This window comes from Meles meles, chromosome 9 (genome assembly GCF_922984935.1).
Source record: "Meles meles chromosome 9, mMelMel3.1 paternal haplotype, whole genome shotgun sequence".
NCBI lineage: Eukaryota > Metazoa > Chordata > Mammalia > Carnivora > Mustelidae > Meles > Meles meles.
Window position 1 is genome coordinate 82,164,212 of NC_060074.1, and position 22,821 is coordinate 82,187,032.

The 22,821-nt window shown below is 36.9% G+C and overlaps 1 protein-coding gene across 1 annotated transcript in view; it reads left to right on the forward strand.

Moving 5' to 3' along the window:
• The window catches only part of ITGAV (integrin subunit alpha V), a 102,148-nt gene that overhangs the window by 71,716 nt on the left and 7,611 nt on the right, over positions 1 to 22,821 (forward strand). Inside the window, exons 17-26 of the mRNA XM_046018569.1 lie at positions 1,261 to 1,415; positions 11,197 to 11,334; positions 12,918 to 12,985; positions 13,640 to 13,787; positions 14,310 to 14,402; positions 16,316 to 16,395; positions 17,769 to 17,849; positions 18,341 to 18,446; positions 19,051 to 19,209; positions 20,221 to 20,331. Coding sequence (XP_045874525.1) covers positions 1,261 to 1,415; positions 11,197 to 11,334; positions 12,918 to 12,985; positions 13,640 to 13,787; positions 14,310 to 14,402; positions 16,316 to 16,395; positions 17,769 to 17,849; positions 18,341 to 18,446; positions 19,051 to 19,209; positions 20,221 to 20,331 — 1,139 coding nt within the window. The remainder of the gene's footprint in view (positions 1 to 1,260; positions 1,416 to 11,196; positions 11,335 to 12,917; positions 12,986 to 13,639; positions 13,788 to 14,309; positions 14,403 to 16,315; positions 16,396 to 17,768; positions 17,850 to 18,340; positions 18,447 to 19,050; positions 19,210 to 20,220; positions 20,332 to 22,821) is intronic.

Here is a 22,821-nt window from a genome sequence, read left to right on the forward strand (position 1 = left end):
AAATGGGTATCATTGTTTTTAAATAGATGATGTACAGAAGAGTTGCTATTTTATGTTTTAGAGAAGCCACCAGCAATCTTAGGACTAAGGGTACTTTAGAAATGGCGGAAGAAGAAGTCTGGGCTACTAAATTTAACCCACATGGCAAACTCCTAACCTGACTTTTCCTTCCCCAAAAATGGTTTATGTGGTCCAGAAAGTAAGGTAGGAGAACTAAGTGATTGTTGCCAAGATTTGTCATTATGTTAGTGACAGTGCTGAGAAGTAACAATAAAGCAGGGAAAGAGGACTGAATCTTTGGGATATGTGGTTTGCATGAACATTCACATATAGGAGCAAGGCAAGGCATCTCTGGAAGATGGCTTTTCAGTAGAGACCTGAAGGAAATGAACGAGCTAGGGGATGACTGGAGGAATATTTTGCACGGGGGAAATGGCAGTTTCAAGAGGCCTAAGATAGGAGTATGCTTAGTGTGTTTGAGAAGCACAAGGAAGGCAGTGTGGGTGGGTGGAACAGAACTGGAAGCAGGGTAACCTGTGTTCTCACCCAATTTGACCTGAAGTTCAACATTTAGAAAAACTTAGAAAGTTGGTTTTCAAGGTCTGCACTCTCCGCTTTGAAGAAACTACTTAAAGAAGAACTGAATCTTAGCGGGAAGTCACCCTAATGACAGCTGTGCTTCAGACTATTGGTTGTACATTCGTTTTAAGATTGTTCTTGATCCAGTCAACTTTGGCTACCTGCTTCGTGAGGGACATATGTGTCTGACAATCTGATATGGCAGCTTCATTAGAAGTAGTAGTTGCAGGTGATGAAAACTGTATTCATCATAGTGTCTAATGAAATAGTACCAGTACATATTACTAAATATTTCTTAATTGCAGTCAGCAAGAAATTGCTGCTACTCTCATTAATGGTGGAAGTCTCAGTTCACATACGTTTCATGCTCTGAACTTCTTCCTCTCAGCTTAAATTAAATGAAAAGAATTTCCTTTTCATCTGATAGTTATTTTACTACTATTGTCTGTTATCTAGATTAATATATGGCATTACTTTGGCGGTCATTGGATTGATTACTCTTAAATATTTGTACAGAATTAATGTGTTGTACTCTCACTACATTGTATGACATTTTTAGTGAATTACAGGAAATTACTTCTTAAGAAATAAATATCTCTGTTTACATGACAGCTCTAGGTATCTAGGACAGGTAAGTGTCCATAAAGATTATGTTAGTTATAAATCCTTTGGTTTGTATAGACTTCCAGGTCGAGCTTCTTTTGGATAAGCTCAAGCAAAAAGGAGCAATTCGACGAGCTCTATTTCTCCATAACCGGTCGCCAGGTCACTCTAAGAACATGACCATTTCAAGGGGGGGACAGATGCAGTGTGAGGAACTAATAGCATACCTGCGGGTAAGAGATACTTTTCTGCTTCAGTATCTTTTAATTTTTACTATTTTTTAAAATCTAAGTGATTTTCACTTTGTATAAAGTTTTTGGTATTAAATCAAAAAGGAAACACTGAAAAATACACTTGAGAAAACTTGACTTTTTAAAGTATCAAGCCTGAGTAATGGATTTTTGTTGCTGGCAAACTGAATATTCCAAATGACTGTTCTATAGTAATGCTGCTGAATAAATTATAACAAACATATTTCTTAAATATCACTAGATTCTCAAAACATAAAAGAAATCTCCAGGGTCCAAAAAAATAAGCACTCAGTTAAAAAACTACATTGGTAAAATTTGACCTGTTGTATGTGAATATGTGAGCCAGAGTGGCTGGGGAAAGGATGAGCAGTAATTGCCCCAGATGAAACAAATTTTAAACCTGCAAAGGCTTGAGGTGTTGGAATTATCAGTCGCAAAATACGAATTTTTATAAAATGTTTAAAGAAAGAATAAAACTTTTAAAAAGAATATGAAAACATCAGTGAAGATTTGGAAGACAACATAATTAACACCCTCAATTTAACAGACCTATATAGAATACACAAATTGACCATATATAGGTCACAAAGGAAGCCTAAACAAATTTCAAAAAGTTGGAATCATAGAAATACACTCTTTGATCATGGTATAGTTTTTAGAAAGCTATAACAAAAGATAAATGGGAATTAGGGATTGTGATTTTAAATAACTTATGGATCAAAAAGATCATTATGGAAATTTACTTAGAAATGAATCATAATGAGGTGCTTGAGTGGCTCAGTGGGTTAAGCCTCTGCCTTCGGCTCAGGTCATGATCTCAGGGTCCTGGGATCGAGCCCCGCATTGGGCTCTCTGCTCAGCAGGGGACTGCTTCCTCCCTTCACCTCTGCCTGCCTCTCTGTCCACTTGTGATCTTTTTCTCTCTGTCAAATAAAATCTTTAAAAAAGAAAAGAAATGAATCATAATGAAAATTCTGCTTATCAAAATGTGTGGGATGTCACAGAAGCAGAAAATAAAGTAAATGTATAGCCTTAAATGCTATTTAACTTAAATGAAATACTGATCAAGAAAAAATTGAGGGAAAACAAAACCAAAAAAATTTAGCTCCACAGAATAAGGAATTAAAAAGGGACATAGCTACAGGTAAAGACGAGTTTACAATAACAGAATATTATAATATCCTTGTGCGCTAAGACGTAGAAAAACTTAGACAAAACAAGGATATTCTTAGAAAATCATAACACAACTACCAAAAGAAGAAATAGAAAACCTGAATAATCCATTAACCTTATAAACCATTTTAAAAATTGAGTTGACAGTTAAAAATCTTTACACAAAGGAAACACAAATCCCAAATGGTTTTATAGGTGATATCTACCAAGCCATGAAGAACAAGACATTCCAATATTAAGTAAGCTCTTTGAAGGAATAGAAGAATAGAAAATACATCCAACTTAATTCTGTGAAGTTAGTATAATTGATACCCAGAATGTGTCATTGTGGAGGATAGTCCCAGCAAGAATTTCATGCCAGTGTTTCAGACAGACATAGATGTAAAATTACTAAATTAAATATAAGCAAACTAAATCCTAGCTGTTTCTAAGAAAAGATAAAATAATTAGACCTATTTTGATTTGTTCTAGGGTGAGTTAGCTTAAAAATATAGAAATATAACTTAACATACGAATAGACTGAAAAAAAAATGAATGTCTTAAATATAGGAAAAGCTTTTGACTAAATTAAGTAACTCTTCATGATTTAAACAAGCTTCAAGGTAGAGGTTTTCCAGGATGGTGGAGTAGGAGACCTGAATTTTGTCTGGTCCCAGGAATTCAGTTAGCTAGCTATCAAATCATTCTGAATACCCGTGAACTCAACCAGAGAGCTAACAAAAGAATAGTTGCAACTCTATAAGTAGAAAAGCAATCACTTCCTGCAAAATAGGAAGTGCAGAGAAGTGATTCCAAGGCACTATATAGGAAGATGAAATGTGTGGGGGATGGTGGGGGAGCCTCTGTAAACCAGCACTGGTAAGGGACACAGCAGTGGAGCCCCAAATTAGAACTTTTAAAAGTTGCTCAAGTAAGGGACGTCACTACCTTAGAGGAGCTTAGGTGGTGAAGCAGGGTAGAATCCTAGGTGGGACATCCTAGGTAGAATCCTCTGGATCCCTGGAATCACAGGAAGACCACAGGTGCCTGAGTGTAGCAGACTTCCCAGGCATCAGAGCAGAGCAGCTGGCTGCAATCATCATACCCAGAAGTGGGGTTATGGGATACCATAAACTGTGAACCACAGCATGGTTAGGCAACCACTCTCTGAGCAGGGGCCTAGCAAGCAGCAGAACCCCAGCAAAACCCCCCTCCCTCCTTTGGGAGGAGCGGGAGGAGTGGTGCAGGTGGGTGCCACAGGAGTCTGCAGGGTTTGGAGACTCAAAACAGTCACATACCTGAGATAGAAATGCTCAGTCACAGGCTAGGTAAGCACGAAGTGTGGACAGAGACCAGGGAGATAGGAGTGATTGCCTACTTTTCCCAGAGGGCACACTGAGTAGTTGGGAGTACAAGCTTTCAGCTCTGGGGCAGAGATTGGGAAGCTGCACTTTCATTTTCATCCTCTAAAGTGATGTGGAAAACCTTTAGGGAACTAAAGCCACATAGAGCAACCTAGAGCCATTTACTTAGCCTGGTCCCCTGGCAAGGGCAGTGCAATTCTGTCCCAGGCAAAGACACCTTGAGAATCAGAGTAACAGGTCCCTCCTCCAGAAGATCAGCAAAACATCCAGCTAAGACCAAGTTTACGCAGATCACGTAGAACTGCAAAACTCCAGTGCTAGGGGAAAAGAGTATATAGAATTCATGGTTTTTTTTCTCATGATGCAATCTTTCCATTTCCGTTTTTTTTCCTCTTTCCTTTTCAACCAGTTTCTTTATCAACTTTTTTTTTTTAACATATAATATATTATTTGTTTCACAGGTACAGGTCTGTGATTCAGCAGTCTTACACAATTTATAGTACTTGCCATACCACATACCTTCCCCAATGTCCATCACCTAGCCATCTCATCCCTCCCACCCACCTCCCTTCCAGCAACTCTGAGATTGTTTCCTGAGATTAAGTCTCTTATGGTTTGTCTCTGTCTCTGGTTTCATCTTGTTTCATTTTTCCCTCCCTTCCCCTATGATCCTCTGTCTTGTTTCTCAAATTCCTCCTATCAGTGAGATCATATAATTGTCTTTCTCTGATTGACTTATTTTGCTTAACATAACACCCTCTAGTTCCATCTGTGTCGTCGCAAATGGCAAGATTTTCATTTTTAAATCTTTTTTAATTTTCATTTTTACATTTACATTCTAGCCACTTTTGTATATATACAAATTTTTCTTCTTTACAGTTTTGGGATCTAGTTTTCTAACAAACAGACCAAAAGACATATAGGACCCAGTGTTTTTCTCTGTTCTGCTCACCTGCTTATATTTTCTCTTCTCAATTTTTTTTTTAAATTTTTTTCCAGTTTTGGGTCTCTTCTTATTTAGTGTATTTTTTTCCTGGGATTGTTGTTGCCATTTTAGTATATTGTTCTTCTGTTCATCTATTCTTCTCTGGACAGAATGACAAGAAGGAAAACCCACCTCAAGAAAAGAACGAGAGAGTACTGACTGCCAGAGACCTAATCAGTGTGGATATAAGTAAGATGTCGGACCTAGAGTTCAGCATACCAATTATAAAGATATTAGCTGGGCTTGGAAAAAGCATAGAAAATACTAGAGAATCCCTTTCTGGAGAAATAATATAACTAAAATATAATCAAGTTGAAATAAAAAGGCCACTGAGATGCAATAAAAAATGGAGGCTTTAACTACTAGGATAAATGAGGCAGAAGAGAGACTTAGTGACAGAAGACAAAATGGATGGAGAGTAAAGAAGCTGAGAAAAAGAGATAAACAGTTATTGGATAATGAGGAGAAAATTCGAGAGATAAGTAATACCATAAAGTGAAACAATATTAGAATAATTGGGATCCCAGAAGAAGAGGGATAGAGAGGGGCAGAAGGTATTTGGGAGCAAATTCTAGCTGAGAACCTGTCTAATCTGGGAAAGGAAACAGGCATTCAAGTCCAGCAGGCACAGAGAGTCACCCTCAAAAATCAATAAAAATAGATCAACATCTTGGCATATAATAGTGAAGCTTGCAAATCTCAGAGACAAAGAGAAAAAAATCCTGAAAGCAGTTCAGGACAACCTTTACCTTAACCTACAATGGTAGAAACATTAGATTGGCAGCCAACCTATCCATAGAGACCTGGCAGGCTAGAAAGGACTGGCATGATATATTCAGGGTCCTAAATGAGAAAAAGATGCAGCCAAGAATACTTTATCCAGCAAGGATGCGTTCAGAATGGGAGGAGAGAGAAAAAGCTTCCAGGACAAACAGCAGTTAAAAGAATTTGTGATCACTAAACCAAGCCTGCAAGAAATATTAAAGGGGATCCTCTAAGTGAAGAGAGAGCCCAAAGTACCATAGACCAGAAAGGAACAGAGACAATATGCAGAAACAATGACTTTACAGGGAATACAGTGGCACTAAATTTGTATCTGTCAGTAGTTACTCTGAATGTAGATGGGCTAAATGCCCCAATCAAAAGACACAGGGTATCAGATTGGATAAATAAGCAAGACCCATCCATATGCTGTCTGCAGGAGATGCATTTTAGACCCAAAGCACCTCCAGAATGATAGTGAGGGGGTGGAGAACATTTATCATGTGAGAAAGCTAGGGTAGCAATCCTTATATCAGACAAATAAGATTTTAAACCAAGACTGTAATAAGAGATGAGGAAAAACCACTACCTTATAATTAAAGGTCTGTCCAACAAGAAGATCTAAGAATTATAAATAATTGATCCCCCTAACATGGGAGCAGCCAATTATATAAACCAATTAATAACAAAACTAAAGAAATACTTTGATACTATTATAATAATAGTAGGGGACTTTAATACCCCACTCATTGCAATGGACAAATCATCTAAGCAGAAAATCAACAAGGAAACAAGGGCTTTCAATGGCACGCTGGACCAGGTGGACTTCACAGATATATTCAGAGCATTCCATCCTAAAGCAACAGAATACACATTCTCCTTGAGTGCACACGGAACATTCTCCAGAATGTGGGTCACAGTTGGTACCAAAAGATTGGGGTCATTCCCTGTGTATTTTCAAACCACAGTGCTTTGAAACTTGAACTCATTCACAAGAGGGAATTTGGAAAGAACTCAAATACATAGAGGCTAAAGAGCATCCTATTAAAAATGAATGGGTCAACCAGGAAATTGAAGAATTTAAAAAATTATGGAATTATAAAAAAATGGAAAGAAATGAAAATGAAAACACAACTGTTCAAAATGAAACACAACATTCAAAATCTTTGGGATGCCACAAAAGCAGTCGTAAGAGGCAAGTATATAGAAGTACAAGCCTTTCTCAAGAAACAAGAAAGGTCTCAAATATACAACCTAACCTTACACCTAAAGGAGCTGGAGAAAGAGCAGCACATTAGGCCTAAACCCAGTAGAAGAAGAGAATTAATAAAGGTTAGAGAAAAAAAAAAATCAGTGAATTAGAAATTAGAAACCAAAGAATAGTAGAACAGATCAACAAAACTAGGAGCTTGTTCTTTGAAAGAATAGGTAAGATTGATAGTCCCCTGGCCCGACTTACCAAAATGAAAAGATAAAGGACCCAAATAAAATCATGAATGAAGGAGGAGAGTTCACACCCAACACCAAAGAAATTATAAGAACATACCATGAGCAACCATACGCCAACAAATTAGGCAATCTGGAAGACATAGTTGCATTTCCAGAAATATATAAACTACCAAAACTGAAGCAGGAAGAAATAGAAAACCTGAACAGATGCACAGTCAGGAAGGAAATTGAAGCAGTAATCAAAAATCTCCTCTAACAAGAATCCAGGACCAGATGGCTTCCTAAGGGAATTCTGCCAAACATTTAAAGAGGAATTAATACCTACTCTTCTGAAGCTATTTCAGAAAATAGCAATGGAAGGAAAACTTCCAGACTCTGTGAGGCCAGCATTGCCTTGATCCCTAAACCAGACCCCAGCAAAAAGGAGAATTACAGACCAATATCCCTGATGAACATGGGTGAAAAATTCTCACCAAGATACTAGCCAGTAGGATCCAGCAGTACATTAAAAGGATTATTCACCACAACCAAGTGGGATTTATTGCTGGGCTGCAAGGGTGACTTAGCATCCACAAATCAGTTAGTGTGATACATCACATAAATATAAGAAAGGACAAGAACCATATGATCTTCTTAATAGATACACCTGATCAAAATTCTTCACAGTGTAGTGATAGAAGGAGCATACGTCAATATCATAAAAGCCATATACAAAAAGCACTCAGAGAATATCATTCTCAATGGAGAAAAACTGACAGCTTTTCCCCTAAGGTCAAGAACATGGCAGGAATGTCCACTTTCACCATTGTTGATCAACACAGTACTAGAAGTCCTAGCCTCAACAATCAGACAATAAGAAGACATAAAAGGCATTCAGATTGGCAGAGAAGAAGTCAAACTCACAGTCTTCACAGATGACATGATACTATGTGTGGAAAACTCAAAAGACTCCACCCCAAAATTGCTAGAACTCATTCAGGAATTCAGCAAAATGGCAGGATATAAAATCAGTGCACAGAAATCAGTTGCATTTCTATATACTAACAATGAGCCAGAAGAAAGAGAATTTAAGGAGTCGATTCCATTTACAGATGGACCAGAAACTTTAAGATACCTGGAAATAAACCTACCCAAAGAGGCAAAGGATCTGTACTCAGAAGAATATAGAACACTCATGAGAGAAATTGAGGAAGACACAAAGAATGGAAAAACATTCCATGCTCATGGAGTAGAAGGACATATATTGTTAAAACGTCTATGCTACCTAGAGCAATCTATACATTCAATGAAATTGCATCAAAATACCATCAACTTTTTTCACAGAGCTGGAATAAGTAATCCTAAAATTTGTATGGAACCAGAAAAGACCCTGAATAGCCAAAGGACTTGTTGAAAAAAGAAAACCAAAACTGGTGGCATCATAATCCCGGAGTTAAGCTCTATTACAAAGGTATAATCATTAAGACAGTATGATACTGGCACAAAAACAGACACCTGGGTCAGTGGAACAGAGAACCCAGAAAAGGACCCTCAACTCGATGGTCTACTGATCTTTGACAAAGCAGGAAAGAACATCCAGTGAAAAAAAGACAGTCTCTTCAATAAATGGTGTTGGGAAAATTGGATAGCCACATGCAGAGGAATGAAACTGGACCATTTCCTTATATCATACACAAAAATAGACTTAAAATGGATGAACAATCTTGATGTGAGACAGGAATCCATCAAAATCCTTGAGGAAAACATGGACAGTAACCTCTGTGACTTTGGTCCAGCAATTTCTTGCTAGATATGAGTCCAAAGGCAAGGGAAACAAAGGCAAAAATCGACAATTGGGACTTCATTAAAATAAAAAGCTTTCGCACAGCAAAGGAAACAGTTGACAAAACCAAAAGATAGCGCTCTGAATGGGTGGAGATCTTTGCAAATGTCTTATCAGATAAAGGGCTAGTGTCCAGAATCTATAAAGAACTTAGTCAAACTCAGCACCCAAAGAACAGATAATCTGATCAATAAATGGGCAGAAGACATGAACAGGCATTTATGTAAAGAAGACATCCATATGGCCAACCGACACACGAAAAAGTGCTCCACGTCACTCAGCATCAGGGAAATAAAAATCAAAACCACAGTTAGATACCACCTCACACAGGTCAGAATGGCTGAAATGAGCAAGTCAGGAAATTATAGATGTTGGTGAGGATGTGGAGAAAAGGGAACCTTCTTATACTGTTGGTGAGAATGCAAGCTGGTGCAGCCACTCTGGAAAACAGAATGGAGGTTCCTCAAAAAGTTGAAAATAGAGCTATCCTGTGACCCAGCAATAGCACTAGTAGGTATCTACCCCAAGGATCCAAATGTAGTGATCTGAAGGGGCACCTGCACTCCAGTGTTTTATAGCAGCAGTGTTCTCAATAGCTAAACTGTGGAAAGAGCCCCAGTGCCAATCAACAGATGCATGGATGTGGTATATATAGATACATCAGAATACTACTCAGGCATCAAAAAATGAAATCTTGCCATTTGCAATGGCATGGATGGATCTAAATGGTATGCTAAGAGAAATAAGTCAGTCGGAGAAAGACAATTATCATATGATCTCACTGATATGCAGAATTTAAGAAACAAAACAGGGTCATAGGAGAAGGGAGGGAAAAATAAGATGAAATCAGAGAGGGAGACAAACCATAAGAGAGCTTTAATCAGGTTTTCTGATGGGGGAGGGTAACTGGGTGGTGGACATTAAGAAGGAGATGTGAAGTAATGAGCACTGGGTATTACAGAAGACTGATGAATCACCAAACTCTGCCTCTGAGACTAATAATATACTCTTTGTTAATTAATTTAAATTTAAAAAATGTAAAACAAAAAAATAAAATTAAATAAATAAGCTTCAAATTGTGACTATGAACAAATACCATCATCGTACATTCAAAGCCTGTCACTACTTGTTTGTTGGTCATGATGTGAATTAATGGAATTCTTACACACTGCTGATGGCAGTGTAAGTTGTAAAGACTTAGGAAAATATTATGATATGATTTTCTAGAGCTCAAAAATCTACTTGCCACTATGTAGAATTGGTTTTTTTGTTTTTGTTTTTTGTAATGGCAAAAACAAAAAGCCCAAAAAACTCAAATAACCTTTGAAAGGAGAATGAGTAATTATATTATGGGTTTAATATTTGATGAGAAACTACTCAGTAGTGAAAACTAGCTTCAGCTATTTCCAACAGCATGGATGAATCTTAACAAGGGTCTTGAAGAGAAAGCAAATCACAAAAGAATACATATGACCTCTGTTTGAAATAACCTGGAAAAAAGGAAAAGCAAACTGAAAAATATAATTTCTAAGGACAAATATACAGTATAGTGAAATGCTGAAAACAGGGGAATGATGTACTTAAAATGTAGGATGGTGGTAACCTCTGAGAAGAAATGATAAGGGAACTCCTGGGTACCTTAAGCATTACTGGTAATATTCTAGTTATTTTGGTTGTGGAGCACCTGTTTTTTTTAACGTGCCTTAAATATTTTTGTGTTGTATAAATGTACATGTATACAAATATTTATACATGTATAAATATTTTATACATGTATAAATATTTATACATGTATAAATATGTATAATATACATTATACATATATAATATACATTATATACATTATATACATATATACATGTATAATGTACATGTATATAATGTACATGTATAATGTATAATATACATGTATAATATACATTATACATATATAATATACATTATATACATTATATACATATATACATTATATACATGTAAATATTTATACATGTATAAATATTTTGTATGAATCAAGTATTCCATTATAAATAAAAATTAAGGGTTCTCACTGAATAATAAATCTTTTTGGATACTCTTATTCTTACATAAGTGTAGTTTTTCAGAATTCTGGTAGAATTGGATCAGGGTTGAATATGGCTGGCTTTGTGTTTACACTTACAGATTTCTGTAGATAGTTTGATGTCATAGATTGGTATTATCATTAATTAGGAGCTTTTCTGTTTCTAGGATGAATCCGAATTTAGAGACAAACTCACTCCAATTACCGTTTTTATGGAGTATCGGTTGGATTACAGAACAGCTGCTGACGCGACAGGCTTGCAACCCATTCTTAACCAGTTCACTCCCGCCAACGTTAGTCGGCAGGTACTGTACTATCTCCACTTGTCGCTAATTTTATACTTTAATTTTTTTAAAGTCTTACACTTCATCTTTTTAAATGTCATATGGGATTCCTTTTAAAATGTTGGGTTTCTAGTCAAAGAAGTCAGAGGAAAGAATCTGAATTTTCGGGTCAGAGATATTGGAAGCCACTCAGAATTTAGTTATATGCAGAGAAAGCAGGGTCATGTTTCATACACATTAAATAGTAAAATAGTTCAAGGAAAACTCTGTTTACATACTACTTTACTGTTTTTGATAAACTAATTTTATATCTATTTTTTCTTTGCTTTACATTTTAATTGTAAAAAATAGTATATGTGTACATGTATGCAACCTCTTATATCTCTGTCGTCTAATTAATTCATGTGTATTGTTTTCATTCCAGTTAAATTGACAGTTAAGATCTGTGTCATGTAATTTTATTCTGTTCTGCATATCCCTTGTGACTTGGAAGAGGAATCCTTTCATTATTTTCCCCCTTCAAATCATTTTCTCTCTTCTTTTTGTCTGTCCCTGGGCTTGAAGCTTTTTGAATATTAACAGTAGATGGGGAATGGCTGCTTCTTTTTCGTCTTTCTTCTTTTAAAAATTTTTAGATTCCTTCTTTTCATATTCGGCCCAGCCTCTTCTGCTACTTCCCACTATTTCTGTCTTTTGGATTTTCCATACTGCTCTAGCCTCCAGATCTAAAGGGAGAAAATTCAGGTTTTTTGTTTATTTCACCCATCCTGGATTGGTTAATTTCAGTGCTTCTAGTCCCTTTTCCTTCATCTCCTTCCAAATGGCCATGAATATGCTGGACTCATTTTGTCCAGTTTCCGTTCCTTTTGGTGTGCGCATCAGAATTGCTTCCATGTGCCCATAGTTCCTTATTCTTTTACACTCTGCAGCCATATATCCATGATGTTGACAGTGGCATAGTCTGCAACAAGAAATTCTGAAAGGGAAATTTGTTTTTCCCAAGATCACGCAACTTAGCGAGCAGCAGCAGGTTCATGCTGAATCCTCATTTCTTTTCTTCTTCTTTTTTTCCAAATCTTCATTTCTAGGCTACTTTCTCTTCTGTATAACACTTCATTCCAGAATCATAACAACTTAATTTGAGATAGAACTAAAATGTTCCAGCTAATTGTATTATATGCTGTGAGTGTTTTTCTTCTTTTTCATTCTTGACTAGCTACACTGACCTATTTAAAAATAAGCAGCCATGGGGCTCCTGGGCGGCTGTCGTTTGAGCATCCGACTCTTGATTTCAGCTCAAGTCATGATCTCAGGGTCCTGGGATCGAGTCCTGTGTTGGGCTCTGCACTCAGTGGGAAGTCTGCTTGAGGATTCTTTCTCTGTCTCTCTCTCTGTCCCTAAAATAAATACATCTTTAAAAAAAAGCAGCCACGATACTTTTTACATTCAGGTATGCAAACAGGTTGATGAGTGTATATAAATATATGTGTGTTTATGTATATTCACATATACCTGCATATACTTTGATTTATATTGATTTACACTGCATATGTGTCCTACCTTGGTATTTTTTCAAGCAAAAGCAATAAAATGCTTTTTTCTAGGCCCATATTCTGCTTGACTGCGGGGAAGACAATGTCTGCAAACCCAAACTGGAAGTTTCTGTAGATAGGTAAGTTTTGCTCCAAACAATAAACAGTATAACAAGAAATTTAAATGGAAGAACACACTTACTTTTCTGTTCAAAGCAACAGTATGTTTTAATGTGAACTAGTTATAAAGGAGGATAGTTCATAATTTTCTGTAGTAGTAAAACTATCAGTATTGAACTCTGAAAAAATAAGCACTCTTTTCACTACTAGCCTAGGTTGACAAATCTATTTGCATGCAGGATGAGCAGTGTTACAAAGTAATATCTCTTAAAGATATATTTCATTGTAGATACCCTGTTAACTGCAGGGATCTGTTTAGTATTTTATGATATATAAATTTTAAAGAATATTTTGAGAATCGTGACAGTGATTAATTCAGCTTTTAGAAAAAAATTCAGGGAATTATTAAGTACCTACAAAGAGATACAAAATTACTTCAACAGATATGACCGGTAGTTATATATTAGTGGCATTCATTCTTTTTTTCCTGAGAGAAGCATTGGATTTGCATCTAGTGTGCTATTTCTAGTTTTCTGTTGAGCCGTGAAATAGGCTTAAAATATCTTGAGACACTGTTGAACATGTCAGTGCTATATATTTCTTTTGTTTCTTTGAACAACCGTGCTCTCCCCGTGCAGTTTTTTTTCATTGTCTAGATTTGTATTAACTTCTAGTGATCAAAAGAAGATTTATATTGGGGACGACAATCCTCTGACATTGATTGTTAAGGCTCAGAATCAAGGAGAAGGTGCCTATGAAGCTGAGCTCATCGTTTCCATCCCCCCGCAGGCTGATTTCATCGGGGTTGTCCGCAATAGTGAAGTAAGCACACTGCCTCTTTAAAAATTGAAACGCACTCATAGATCTCATTAACATTAATGAGTTACTCCCCTATTAGTGTAGTATATGCTTAGCCATTCTACTTAAGGCTAAATTGCTAGGCAGTAGAGTGCCTGTCTTACATAATTCCTTTCAAGCCTAATACTTTGCATAATGCATTGATGGGACATTTTTAGAATTGCTGGCTAAGTGCCTGAAACAAGGTCAGATAGATAAAGTGTCTTAGCCTGTCCATCAAATAATTTGTAAGGTTATGTGTCTAAATCCTCTAGGGATCTTTTAGAAACACCTTTGCATTTATATGTGGCAGTTGTACATAATTCTGGCTTCTCCCATACCCACTCCCCATTTGCTCAAATGGATGGATATATTTTTAAAATAAGAAGCTTAACTCTGCAACTGCATGATGTTGTTTAGGAATTTTATAGTTTGTTTTTTTTGGAGTCATTAATTTATTTTCCTTTCAATCCCCCCCCCCCCCGCCTTTTTTTTTGGCTGTCAAAGGCCTTAGCAAGACTTTCCTGTGCATTTAAGACAGAAAACCAAACCCGCCAGGTGGTATGTGATCTTGGAAACCCAATGAAGGCTGGAACTCAAGTAAGATACTTTAACTAAATGGATTTTTTTTCTTTTAAAGAAAAAAGCATATTTTTCTGTGAGTTTTTCCACAGAAATTTTTTTTAATAAATACTTCGGAATAGCTCTGTAAGTTGGTTTTAATTTAGAATTAATGATTATCAGAGTTTGATTATGACTGAGAAAATATAATAATGGATTGTGCTATTACACTGTATTCAATAAGCAGTGTTTACACCGCCTTCGTTTTGCTAAATGGATTGAGAACGTGGTTAAACTAAGGACTAAAATTGTAACTCTAATATTCTTACCAAATGCTTTAATGAATCCTTAAAGCTATTCTGACAGATACCAAGACTATCATTATTAAGTGTGATAGAATTATCTTATGAATTTGAAACTTTATCATCGTCCCAAATAGAATCAAAGAGCATCTTAGTTGGATCAGGCTCCCCTTGAGGTGGAGAAGGGAGCCCAAGAGTTTGAGAAAATGCACTCAATGGGTCTGCTTCTGAAATGCTCTAAAAAGTGAACAAACATAGCTGGAGAACTCTTAGTATCAAGGAAAAATGGGAGTATATTTCATCTTACTTTTTTTCTTGATACTTTTCTTATAAAATTTAATTATAGTACAAAGACTTTGGTAATCTGAAGATCTGTTTATCTTTCCTGTTAGATTATTATTTAAAGGTACAGACTTGGCAGTTAATAGTAAATAAGCCTTAGAGATATAATGCACAGCTCTGCCTGGGTGGCTCAGTCAGTTAAGTGTCTGACTATTGGTGTCAGCTCAGGTCATGATCTCAGGGTCACAAGATCAAGCCCTGCATCCAGTGTAGATAATTTCACGTTACTTCAAGTGGCCCACTCCAGGCTTTATAAAGTGAGAGGTGGTTTGATGAAGTCACCACAGAAGTTTCATTTTTGTGTATCATAAATGATCCCCAAGAAGCCTGCTTTCTCTTACCCTGTTAGCTCAGTTCTTTTTTTAAAAAATATTTTATATATTTATTTATTTGACAGAGACAGTGAGAGAGGGAATACAAGCAGAGGGAGTGGGAGAGGGAGAAGCAGGCTTCCTGCTGAGCAGGGAGCCTGACATGGGGCTTGATCCCAGGACCCTGGGATCATGACTTGAGCAGAAGGCAGACTCTTTTTTTTTTTTTTTTTTAAGATTTTATTTATTTATTTGACAGAGATCACAAGCAGGTAGAGAGGCAGGCAGAGAGAGAGAGAGAGAAGAGGAAGCAGGCTCCCCGCTGAGCAGAGAGCCCGATGCGGGGCTCGATCCCAGGACCCTGGGATCATGACCTGAGCCAAAGGCAGAGGCCTTAACCCACTGAGCCACCCAGGCGCCCCAGAAGGCAGACTCTTAATGACTGAGCCACCCAGGCATCCCAGTTATTTTCTTTAAGAACAATGTTCCCATGCAGGAATTAGGATGATTATTGTTAGTGGAGTTGTGATAGGCATAGAGAAGTTCTGGCTCTAACTAACCCTATCTCTCAAGCCTTGTGTAAGCCAGGTTCTCTCGCTTCTTAAACTCATTCATTCTTCTTCCTGCTCCAGTAACACAAGTTCAGTTGTTAATTTCCTGTCACTAAATCAGTGTGCAGAATTGCTGTACTGTCACTGAATCAACAGATACTCACTTTTGCATTTTTTACAAAGTTAATATTAGGTATTATTATGAGTAGATAAAATTATGTTAATAATTGTTAAGTAGGCTCCTTTATGATTGGCCAATGTATTTTTAAATAAAAGAGATTCGATAGAAGATCAGATTTAATTATCTCTGTTAGAGTGTTTTCAGTTTTATTATAAGCTCAGAAAAACCCTATTTTGGAACAACTCTTATTATTTGGACATTGGAATTTATCACTGATTAGACATTGTTTTAATTAACACATTGCTATCTTTTCCTCCTTCTTCAGCTCCTAGCTGGTCTTCGTTTCAGTGTGCACCAGCAATCAGAGATGGATACTTCTGTGAAATTCGATTTACAGATCCAAAGGTATGGAAACAACTTTTTTCAGTGTGTAAGAACTACTGAGGAAATGTTACTTGTCATAAACATAATATTAATATATTCTAAATGCTATGGAATAGAGTAGGCTGAAATTTCAGTACTTGACTATGTCATTTTTATTATTTTTTTATTTTTTAATTTTATTTTTAAAATTTCACATAATGTTTTAAAGGTTGATTATCATTTTTTTTTTAAAGATTTTATTTATTTATTTGGCAGAGAGAGATCACAAGTAGGCAGAGAGGCAGGCAGAGAGAGAGAGAGAGGGAAGCAGGCTCCCTGCTGAGCAGAGAGCCCGATGCGGGACTCGATCCCAGGACCCTGAGACCATGACCTGAGCTGAAGGCAGCGGCTTAACCCACTGAGCCACCCAGGCGCCCGATTATCATTTTTAAAAATAAAATAGTATTCATTTTTTTGCATAAATGTATTAATGTCATAAATTCTAAAAATATGGAAAATCTAGAAACAAATAGAAAGAAAATAATAATTACCCATAAATACCCTTGTGAACATTTTGTTATATATCGTATTGTATCAGTTTCTTTTACAGAAAAAGATTCTTATTTTACTTGAACACATCTCTATATGTTTAACCATTTTTCTTATTGGTGGACATTTAAGTTGCCTCCAGTTTTTTTTTTTTAAGATTTTACTGATTTTGAGAGAGAGAGACCAAGCAAGCGGGCGGAAGGGCAAAGGGAGAGAAAGAATCTCAAGCAGGGGGCGCCTGAGTGACTCAGTGGGTTAAAGCCTCTGCTTTTGGCTCAGGTCATGATCCCAGGGTTCCGTGATGGAGTCCCATATTGGGCTCTCTGCTCAGCAGGGAGCCTGATTCCTTTCCTCTCTCTCTGCCTGCCTTTCTGCTTACTTGTGATCTCTGTCAAATAAATAAATAAAATCTTAAAAAAAAAAAAAAATCTCAAGCAAACTCTGTGCTGAGCATGGATCCAAACGTGGGCTCCATCTCATGACCGTGAGATCATGAGACCTGAGCCGAAATTGAGAGTTGGACCCTTAAGCTACCCAGGCACCCCTGCCTCTAATTTCTTTTTTTTTTTTCAAACTGTGATGGACATCTTTGTAGAAAATATGTTTTTCATTTTTTATTATGCCATTTTTAAAATCAATATTTCTAAGAATAATTTATTTTGAGTTTTGAGCTTATAAAACAAAAGTAAAAGAAGTAAAATTTGGTCATTTTGGAACTAAATGCCAATGAAAATCATTTTAGTAATTTTTTCTTTTCTTTGTTGCTTTTAATTTGTTCATTTTTCATTTCACTGCATTTGCCTCTGTATGTCTTTGATGATCATCATGCTTAGTTCAGGCCTAAACGTGTATTTTTTCTTTTTCAGCTCCAATCTCTTTGACAAAGTAAGCCCAGTTGTTTCTTACAGAGTTGACCTCGCTGTCTTAGCTGCTGTTGAGATAAGAGGGTCAGTATGATTACTGAGTTGAGTGTCTCATTCTTGTGAGATTTAAACTGCTTTAAAAATGCAATTACTTTTTAAAAGCAACTATGAGGCTCAGTAGCTTCGTGCGGGAAGTATCCCTCCAAGCTTCATGGTAGTTTTACTAGCGCTATAGCTTCTGTAGAAATAAGGTCTTAGGTGTATTCCAAAGCCCCAAATATTTATTTGGTAACCTCTGGAAATAAACGGGATGTGGCAACAGCAGGCACAAAGAAAGTGTGTTGAACTTTTATGCGACTTCATTTGCCAATTCACCTGTTACATTAGATTCAGTAACGAGTAGTTTGTGTGCAGGTATGTGTGCCTGTTCACATATACATACAGCTCTTTTTCTTTTAAATGTGTATATTTTTAATTAGTAATGATTTGATTCGTTTGGATACAGAGTACTTTTGAAAATGAACTGACCATATCAGTTTGGTATTCATGGTAGGTTTTCTTTGGCCATTGTTTAGAGTTTCAAGTCCTGATCATATCTTTCTTCCAATTCCAAACTGGGAGCATAAGGAGAACCCTGAGACTGAAGAAGATGTTGGGCCAGTTGTTCAGCACATCTATGAGGTTTGCCGTTGTTAGCTTTAACTGATACGTGCTAGAGAGCTTTTAAAGAGAAGAACAGGTAGTCTACTTATAAAAAAACAAATCTGCTTAATGATTATGTAAACTGATTGTTTAAGGATGTATCAGAACTTTCTTTGAATTGTTTCCCTATTCAGAAGTTCCTTTTTTAAAGACAAATAGCTTCAAGTGGCTAAAGAATGCAGTTTATACAAATTGTTGTCTAAAACCAGTTACTTCTACTTGAATAAAAGCAGTAGGTAATCGTTGAATATTTTCATATGGACGTTTTTCAGTTCTAACTAAAAATTGAAAGTGCCTGTAGCAGATCATCAGAATTTTCTTCCTACAGAAAGAAAATTTTCTATGCCATCGTTCATTTGAAAACTTTTTCATATTTTCCTCTTTTTACATATTTTCATCCTGACATATACCACCCTATAGTAGAGGCAAATGCTGAGTTTGATCTCCTTTGGCCAGTAATGATCATGTTGTAATGTCAGAGTAACCGTGGAACCTCTGTTGTTATTCAGCTAAAATTGGTGTAGGGGGAGGATTAAGGAATAGATTTTTGCTCAAAGTATTTACATTTTCTTTTCCCCATTAGTTGAGAAACAACGGTCCAAGTTCATTCAGCAAGGCAATGCTAAATCTTCAGTGGCCTTACAAATACAACAATAACACTTTGTTATACATCCTTCAATATGAAATTGACGGGCCAATGAACTGCACTTCAGATATGGAGATCAACCCTTTGAGAATTAAGGTAATGTGCTTAATAGCAACTTTTTATTATGATGATATTTAATGCTTTTCTTTCTATATCTATGAGAGAAATGTATGAAATAAACCATTTATTTATTTTTAAATATTTTATTTATTTATTCAAGAATGAGAGAGAGATGAGCAGGGGGAGGGGTAGAGGGAGAAGCAGTCTCCCTGCAAAGCAGGGATCCCGATGCAGGACTTCGATCCCTGGACCCCTGGGATCATGACTAGAGCGGAGGGTAGACACTTAAATGACTAAGCCACCCAGGTGCCCAAAATAAAACAATTATTTTAATAACACAAACCCATTCTACAAAAATATTTTACTTCATAACCAGTACACTAAGGATTAAATTGTTTATATGTATAAGAAGTAAGGATTAATTCCTTACTCTGAGAAGTCCTAATGAATCATTTATTTATGGAGAGACCCGGTTTGACTTTGGTTCCATTGCATTGTGGTTTATCCACATATGATATTGCAACAGGGGTATTTTGTCGTTCAAATTTTTGCCTGTGGAAAAGATCTAACATTTTATTTAACCTGGCTCTTTTGACTTCCGTGACTTAGAAAAATGTCATTTTGTGGAATTCTGTACTTTTGGATATAGTCCTCTCCATCCTAGCACATGTATTTGGATAAGAAGCTATTGCCCAATTTGGACTAAGGAAAGTTAAGAAAACAGAACAAAAGGCTCTTTTGAAATGATACATATTCATGATTGACACTTATCACAGTTGTGCACCGTGAAATTTCAGGCTGTTCCCTTGTGTTTTATCCGTGTCTCCCCTAGCTGTGCAAGGGAAGAAGAAAATCATAGGTAGGCAGAGGTAACTTTCCATATATTAAGGACTCTCTGTGCTTACTTTCTACCATATACTAAGTGGTAAGTTTGTCCTAACACGTTTTCAGCCACCGTGTTTTAATCACATATAACGGTTTATGCCAAAACATCAATGCAAAAATGTTTTCCACTCTTATATATCACCAGTTTCTCTGTAACCCTAGATCTCAAATTCACAAACCGAAAAGAATGACACAGTTCCTGGGCAAGGGGACCGGAACCATCTCATCACCAAGCGGGATCTCACCCTCAGTGAAGGAGATATTCACACTTTGGTAAGCGCCACTTCAACAACAAGCACTTTAAACATTTAAAAATATGTGATTATAGAACTGATGCCAAAGAACGCTTCAAAAATAACATCTGTGCTTGGAAGAACCACATATATTTTTATACTATTCATTCCTCTTATTTTCCTTGTTCCGAGTCAAATTAATGCCAGATTTTCTTCAAATGATCTATCTTTGTAGATTGGTAATAAAAGTATTTTATATTCCAATTTTTTTTTTTTGGCCATACTCCAACTGATCTCTTTCCTGACCGCACCCTAATTGTGGAGGCTTTAGTGCAGTATTGGGAGAAAAACCCAGGAGGCCTCAACAAAAATGAATTACAAGAATAATTAGCATTATGATCAACTTTTGTTGAGTCAGGACTACAATGTTGTAAAATGGCTTATCATTTAAGTTTTTGAAATTTAACAGATCGGCAAACCATTAGCTAGTGGGGAATCCAGTATAGTGTTTATATTCATTAGCAAGCACCAATTGCATTCACGTCACCAAATTCCATAGGTCTTCTTAGTTTTCATCTGCCTCAACTCTCAGTGACTTTTGGCACCGTTCGTCACTTCCTCTCTTGTGCCATCACTCCTCATTCACTTCCGAGACACGGCTCTCTTGGCTCTTCACCTGTCACAGCTTGCTGCTTCTCATTCTTCACTTCCAGACCTTTAATTCTATAGAGTGGTCCAGGGCTCACATCTCAGATTTCTTACCTGCTCCATGTACATTCATTCATTAGATCTCTGCCTTCCAATACTATAGACACCAGGGACATTTCAAGTAGCCACATGTGGCTCTTGCTTTGGGAGGCAGAGATATCTCCATACGGATGATTTCCATGATTGTAGGAAGCTCTGATGAGACAGGGCTATACTAGAGGATGTTACTCACTCTCATGGCTATAAATACTGTCTCTGTGTGGATGACTTCAGTTTATATTCCTAACCCGATCCCAGTCATTGAACTCCAGACTCCATTATCCGACTGCCTACTGGAACTCCTCTTAAATGTTTATTAGTAATCTTAAATTTAATCCCAAGAATGTACCCCTGAGTTTTCCCAACTCTGCTCTTTCTGCAGTGTCCCACATCTTAGTAATTCATTGTCCAGAACCTGGGAATTGTGATTGACTCCTCTTTTTCTCTCAAACCTCACATCCTATATATTAGCAAATGCTATCAATACTAGTTTCAGATTACCCTGAATCTGGCCCCTTCTCAGCAGCTATACCGCTGTTAGAGCCTTACCCAGGCTACCTTCCTCTCTCACTTGTATTATTGCCAGACTTCTAGTTGGACTCCATATTTGTCTTTTTCCCCCATTACAGTTTATTTGCCAAATAGGAACCATAGTGATATTTTTTTTTAAAGATTTTATTTATTCATTTGACATGCAGAGATCTCAAGTAGACAGAGAGGCAGGCAGAAAGAGAGGAGGAAGCAGGCTCCCTGCTGAGCAGAGAGCCCAATGCGGGGCTCGAACCCAGGACCCTGGGATCATGACCTGAGCCAAAGGCAGAGGCTTTAACCCCCTGAGCCACCCAGGCGCCCCTCATAGTGATTTTTTTAAATGGTGAAGAGGTCACGTTAATCCAGTGCCTTCCCATCTAAGTCAGAGAGGAAGCCAGAGCATGAAAAGCCTTTAAGCCCAACAAGATCTAGGCCCTTAGAACTTGCTGGCTGCGTTTCCGCTCCTTACTGTGCTCTTCATGTTTTGGCTACCTTAGTTTTTTATTGAATAGACATCCCCAAACATGTTTCTGCATCCAGGCTTTGAAAATTTTTCTCCCATCTGCCTGAAACGCTCTTTAGGGGGAATGCTCTTTGTCCAGATAACCCCGTGGCTTATTTTCCATCTCCTTCCAGTGTCCTTAGATGGCAGATTATGACAGGACTTCCCTCACCAACCCATGTGAAATAGAAATTACTTTTAACCCCCACCCCAGTTTTCATTCTGTACGTTATCCTCCTATATAGAACTACCTTAAAAAAAAATTGAGATAAAACTTACATTATATAAAATTCACCATTTTGACCAATTTACAGTATGCAGTTGAGTGATTTTTAGTGTATTTGTGACTTGTGCAACCACCACCATTATCTAATTCCAGAACATTTTCATTGCTTCAGAAAGAAATACTGTACCCATTGGTCACTACCCATTCTTCCAGAACTGTTACCAGTTCCGGCAACCACTGGTCTGCTTTCTGTCTCTAAGGATTTGTCTGTTCTGGACATTTCATATACGTGAAATCGTATGATATGTGATCTTACATGTTTGGCTTCTTTGACTCAGTTTAATGTTTTTAAACATTAAAGTTCATATTTTAAACATAAAAGGTTCACCGTGTTATAGCATATAGTAGTACTTTAGTCATTTTTTATGGCTGAATAATACTCCATTCTGTGGATATATGACATTTTGTCTGCTCATTGGTTGACGAACATTGTTTCTTTTTACTTTTTATTTACTTTCAATAGT